Source organism: Sebastes umbrosus, chromosome 11 (assembly GCF_015220745.1).
Source record: "Sebastes umbrosus isolate fSebUmb1 chromosome 11, fSebUmb1.pri, whole genome shotgun sequence".
Classification (NCBI taxonomy): domain Eukaryota; kingdom Metazoa; phylum Chordata; class Actinopteri; order Perciformes; family Sebastidae; genus Sebastes; species Sebastes umbrosus.
Genome location: NC_051279.1, coordinates 3,690,080 through 3,696,170, shown reverse-complemented (window position 1 = coordinate 3,696,170; position 6,091 = coordinate 3,690,080). Strand labels below are relative to the sequence as shown.

Here is a 6,091-nt window from a genome sequence, read left to right as displayed (position 1 = left end):
TTGTGGATTATTTTGGTAAATCGTAGCTAACGTTAAGCACAGTATAGACAGTGGTATAATAAGAATAATTTATATTACAGTATAGACAGTGGTATAATAAGAATACTTTATATTACAGTATAGACAGTGGTATAATATGAATAATTTATATTACAGTATAGACAGTGGTATAATAAGAATACTTTATATTACAGTATAGACAGTGGTATAATAAGAATACTTTATATTACAGTATAGACAGTGGTATAATAAGAATACTTTATATTACAGTATATACAGTGGTATAATAAGAATACTTTATATTACAGTATAGACAGTGGTATAATAAGAATACTTTATATTACAGTATAGACAGTGGTATAATAAGAATACTTTATAGTACAGTATAGACAGTGGTATAATAAGAATACTTTATATTACAGTATAGACAGTGGTATAATAAGAATACTTTATAGTACAGTATAGACAGTGGTATAATAAGAATACTTTATATTACAGTATAGACAGTGGTATAATAAGAATACTTTATATTACAGTATAGACAGTGGTATAATAAGAATACTTTATATTACAGTATAGACAGTGGTATAATAAGAATACTTTATATTACAGTATAGACAGCGGTATAATAAGAATACTTTATATTACAGTATAGACAGCGGTATAATAAGAATACTTTGTGGTAATTTCTGTGTATTGTCACCTTCATCAAATGTACAAGCCCAGTTTATGGCAAAGGAAAGGGTTACCAATTCAATAAAGTTATACATATTGGGGTTTAATAAGGTCAGAAAAAAAGAATAGTTGAAGTAAAGAATGGTTTATTCTTGCAATTATATTTACACATACATACATACATACATACATACATTCTGTGAGGCCCCAAACAATGAGGATATAAAGCAGGAGGGTTAAGTGAGGCATGTCATTATATAATGTGGTAAATATTTTTTTAAATGTTCTACCAGCATTATAAGTGTGCTAAAAAATAATTCAAAGCAATTCATTATCATGATGAGTTAAATCAATATTTTTTTATTGCCCCAAAATTGGTTTGCAAGCAGATGACATTGAAACACAATTAACACCAAACCAAAGCAAAACTAAAAATAAAAATAAATCTCTATCAGTAACTCAAACTCCCAGAACAATAGATATTCAGAGCTGGACCTGACGTAGCTCTATAATTTTACTTGCTACTTTGAGAAGACTATTCTTTAATTGAGCTTATTTGTACAACTGTTTGGATACATCATTGCTTCCTGACAAAAGATTTGCTTTGTTATTTTTGTACGATATCTCCTACCCGACAGAATGAGCTACCTTTCTTTAAAGATCATTGATATCTCTGGTTGTCTTTTTTAATAACTTTTTTTGCTTTTCAAATCCACAGGAGTGTGCCAGAAATGAGTTGCACTTTCCACCTCCTGGCTTCCCGCAGCGGCCTCTACCATGGCCGTTTTTTGCTCGTCTTGTCTCGACAGTCCCTGTTGCTCAGAGCGCTCAGCTCCATGCGCCAGATCAGCCGCAGCCTGCAAGAGAGCTACAGGCTTCTGCAACTGCCTGACGAGGGACACAGCAGTCCTGTGCAGGTGAAAGAGGCCTACTTGCGCCTTGCCAAGCTCTACCACCCGGACTCTGGGGCTCCGACTGCAGATGCAGTGCTGTTTGCTCGGGTTGAGGAGGCCTACCGCGCTGTGCTGACACATCACGGCAAGACCAGGCAACCTGACGGAGGGAAGGGAGTGGAAGATGAGGATGAGTCCAGAGGTACAGCACTTCCACACAGACACTACCTCAGCTACGAGGGTGTGGGTTCAGGCACGCCCAGCCAGCGCGAGCGCCAGTACCGGCAGATTCGTGTCGACAGGGCATCCGAGCAGGTTTTGAACTACCGGCAGAGGGAGCACGAGAGGTCAGCCGCTGCAGAGGGGGCGCTGGTGGAACGGGACGTGCGTCAGCGCAGCCGAAAGATCAAGATCACCCAGGCTGTGGAACGGCTTGTGGAGGACCTGATCCAGGAGTCCATGGCCCGAGGAGACTTCACTAACCTGAGCGGAGCTGGAAAGCCCCTCAAAAAGTTTGAGCACAATCCGTACGCTGATCCTATGACCCACAACCTCAACCGCATCCTCATAGACAATGGTTACCAGCCAGCCTGGGTCGTCACACAGCGCGACATCCGAGAGACCACTGCTCACATCCGAAATAGGTTGTTGGAAGGGAGGGCCAGGTTCGGTGACCCCATGACCCCCAAGCAGCACAGCCAATGGGAGCAGCTGTGTGCATCTGTAGAGGAGGAGCTGGTGAAACTGAACAAGACGGTGGACAATTACAACCTCATCGTACCGATGCTCAACATGCAAATGGTTCACTTCAGTTTGTCACGAGAGATTGACCGCGCTGTGAAAGGAGCCCGCCAACACAGACTGGACCAGCAGAGAGAGAGAGAAAAGGAGAGAGAGAGGAGGAAGGAAGAGAAAAAAAGAGCCAACGCAGTAACTAAGCCTAAAAATACCAAACAAGGCCTGATGTCTTGGATGAAGAATTTGCTCAGATTAAAACACTAAATCTCTTAATCGTAGTGAACAGAAAAAAAGATTTGATATCAGTGGTTTATTTGTTTGTTTTTATCACTTAAACCAATCATTACAGTCCATGGGGCAATAATTCAGACAGACTTGTTCACTCGCTTATTTCTATCCACTCTGAATCAAAGACATAATGGTGCCATCAATTTAACTCTGTGTTACTACTGTTATTGTCCAGATATGCAGGATTGTCATCAGGTGTCCGGGGAAGAGCAGTATTGGGCAATCATGGTTGCATGACTGTAAAGCGTGAGGAGCTGCACGTGTCAATAACGAAGATTACAACATGAGGCAATTTTATGATACGAGTTGTTTCTGTAAAATTACTGATCTGAAAATACAAACTTTAAGTTTTGGTTGCTATGTGACATTAAAAGTTAAAGTAATTAAAAATCTTGTGTTACAGAGTTTTACATTTTTGAATGTGGGAAATGTTTGAATAGCTGAATGTCTCATTCTAGTCCGGCAGTTGCTCCAGCGTTGCAGGGTTGCAGATGACGATGGGCTCCTTGCTGCTGGCTCCGTTACCTGCAGCTTCCCTGTGCAGCACCTGAGCGACGGCCCTGGACGGAGTCATCACCTTGGTCCAGTCGTGGGCAATGTACTGGTGGTACGGATCGTGAGAGCTCTCCAGCTTCTTGGAGCGAATGTAGCTGAGCATGATGCCGAATGTGAAGAAGCTGAACATGCCCACCACCAGAAGGATATACATCATGCCCTGAGACTGAGCGTGGGCCCTGGCTTCGGCCACGTGGTGCGCGGCCTGCTGGGTAGTGTAGTTTTGAGGTATTTGTGGAGACATTATATTTGTGCTGTTGAGGCAGTGCTGCAGGAAGGAGAGCAGGAGCGACTGCAGCTCGGTGGTGTTGATGTGTGACATGGCCTACCTCTGCTAGACGCTCAGCAAACTGCAAACTGAAGAAGAAGAGGAGACCAGAAGAACAAGATTGATTTTACAGGTAAGATCACCCCCTGCGTTATCGCTGCAGAAATTATGCTATATTTCAATTTGACTCCGGTGTTTATGCAGCTCTCTCAATGTACTTAAACAGAATAGAAATAAATAATTAAAAGAAAAAGAAAATGTCTATATAAAAGTCAAGTGTTTGGGAGATGTAAACAATACAAATAGCGCAAATAAATTAATACTGGATGGATTTACATGGACTGGATGATTATGTACAGTATGTATACGTGGAGATGTCGATATACTGTATGTACAGTGAGCAGGATTTATGTTTACAGTGACAGCCAGGTATGTACATATTACAGTATGTACATAAAGTAACAGATGATAGTACATATTACAAAAAAAATTGCATTAAAGACTAAATTATAATCTAAAAATGTGCATTAAAGACTGTAAGAATTATAATCTAGTGACGGCAGCAGTGGATATTTGGTGTTAAAGGGTTATTGATAGTGTGTGCCTGATTTAAGTGTTCACCAGAGTGAAGGCCTGTGGGTAGAAACTGTTCTTGTGTCTTTGTTGTTTTGGTGTAATTATTTCTCCTAACCTGCTCACAACATCACAAGATGCAACAGACAAATAAGAAAAAGCGTTGTTTCTGAGTTGAAGATTATTAAACTCACAAATTGTGAAAAGATTTGACATATTTTTCCTTTAGCATCCATGAGACTCTATAATCTCATTATTCACTTGACGCTTTGGCAATACTGTCCTTACATTCATGCCAATAAAGCATATTGAATTAAATTGAATTGACTATATCTCTGAGTGTGAGAAATTAACTCACATTTCACGGTGATTTTAAATAAAACTCATTTATCCAGAATTTAAAAATGTGGATTAAGTGACACTTTAGTATGTCGTCATTTGTTAAAATTACACATTGGACCTTTATTCTCTGTCTCCTGCCCTTCAAACTAGAGCTTGAACGCTGGATACACACCTTTTCAGAGTTAGTTTTGTTGTTAGGAGAGTGAAGGTGAAGTGATATAGAAATTCCTGCAAATTATGTGTACATCATTATTCCAGCTTCGTTCAGTAGAAAGAAAAGGCCTACCTTTCGAGGATCTGGAATCAGTTCCTGCCGTCACTGGCATCAGCAGACATCGATCATTTCAAGCCATGTATCTCCAGTAGGACTAGAAGCAGCTGCTCTCAAACTAGAACTCGAATAGAAGCTACATCCCCTCTTGTCTTGGTCATAATGTGCCCTCCTTCATGCTCATGCTTTTACGCACGAGAGACATGCAGCATGTTCAACTTGTCAACACTTTTAATGAAACGAGGAGGTCACAGGGCAAGGTCAACAGCTCGGTATAGTGAGGCGGTGGTGTAGCATGACTTAAACCGCTGTCCTATGCTGGTGAAATCAGCTGAAATGAACAGTTTAGTGTAGATGAGCATTGTTTGGAGATTATTATTGTCTTTACATCAGACTACATTCATGCACTGTGTTGATTTGATGCCATGAAAATGTAAGAAAACAAATATTAAGAGTTGCTTGTGGATACCAGCAACCTTTGTGGCTCTAGACTGGTGTTGAAACCCAGTTTGGGAAGAGTGTTTGTAATGTCTAATTTTTTAAAAGAATCTCTAATGTTGCTTTTTTTATTTTGCAGTGGGAGAAGGAGGCGCCGGTGCCGGGCTGCAGCAGGAGAACAAAGCTGCTTTCAGACCGGAGGTAGTTTAGACAGTCTGCAGCGCAGCTCAGACTAGATTGAGTTACAAGACAATCACCTCCAAATGTCCTTTAACTCACTGTTGAAGTTGTGTGTGTGAAACCTACAAGAAAAAAATAGTATTTAACATAGAGATGTATGCAAACCTATGTGTTTGTACATATTCTGTAGTGGGATTGGCAGGCACAGCAAAGTCAAGAGGTCAATGTTGTATTTTAAACACATTACACATAATTTGCATAAGAAACATCGAAGGCAACATCCAGAAAACGTATGTAGTCCTTCAACAGTGGATCAAGTTAACACTGATAAGGTCTTAATACCAACAAAGCAAATGCAGCCGGTGCAGTGGTAAAAAAAAAAAAAAAAGCACTTACAAAAACATTCATTTTATTCAAGTTAATTTACAAACTTGGACAGACATAGAAAAGGACAAACAGATATGTTTAGATTGATTAGAACGGGGGTTTTGCCTGTTGATATAAAGACATCCTGCTTAGTGATATCAGGGTCGCCGTATCCACTCACTTTCACATTAAAATGCAAGATACCTAGAAGGTCATATTAAAGTGGCAGTAGTCAGTATATTTTTGGCATCATTAGGCGAATATTCCATAATAACCTTTCAGCATATTGTAATTCAAGTGTTCTGAGAGGTGACTAGACTTCTGCTCCTCCTTATGGCTCTGTTTTCAGGCTTTTGAAAATCTAGCCTGTGACGGGAGACTTTGGCCAATCACAGGTCATTTCAGAGAGAGAGAGCGTTCCTATTGGCTGTGCTCCGGCTGGTGGGCGGTGCTTGGTATTTCCTCAAGAGATCTCAAATGGTTGTCGGAGTTCGCGAGTGATTG

General features: G+C 40.3%; 2 protein-coding genes across 2 annotated transcripts in view; one reads left to right on the top strand and one right to left on the bottom strand.

Annotated features, from left to right (window-relative positions):
- Window positions 1-2,647, top strand: part of dnajc28 (DnaJ (Hsp40) homolog, subfamily C, member 28) — a 2,966-nt gene extending 319 nt beyond the window's left edge. Inside the window, exon 2 of the mRNA XM_037786189.1 lies at window positions 1,394-2,647. Within this exon, the coding sequence (XP_037642117.1) occupies window positions 1,407-2,570 (1,164 nt within the window). The 5' untranslated portion in view covers window positions 1,394-1,406 and the 3' untranslated portion in view covers window positions 2,571-2,647. The remainder of the gene's footprint in view (window positions 1-1,393) is intronic.
- Window positions 2,602-4,785, bottom strand: LOC119497790 (potassium voltage-gated channel subfamily E member 1-like). The gene is made up of 2 exons (XM_037786207.1): window positions 4,619-4,785; window positions 2,602-3,506 (listed from the first exon to the last, which is right to left on the bottom strand). The coding sequence occupies exon 2, from the start codon at window positions 3,469-3,471 to the stop codon at window positions 3,049-3,051; it is 423 nt and encodes a 140-aa protein (XP_037642135.1). The 5' UTR covers window positions 3,472-3,506; window positions 4,619-4,785; the 3' UTR covers window positions 2,602-3,048.
- Window positions 4,786-6,091: the final 1,306 nt, after the last annotated feature.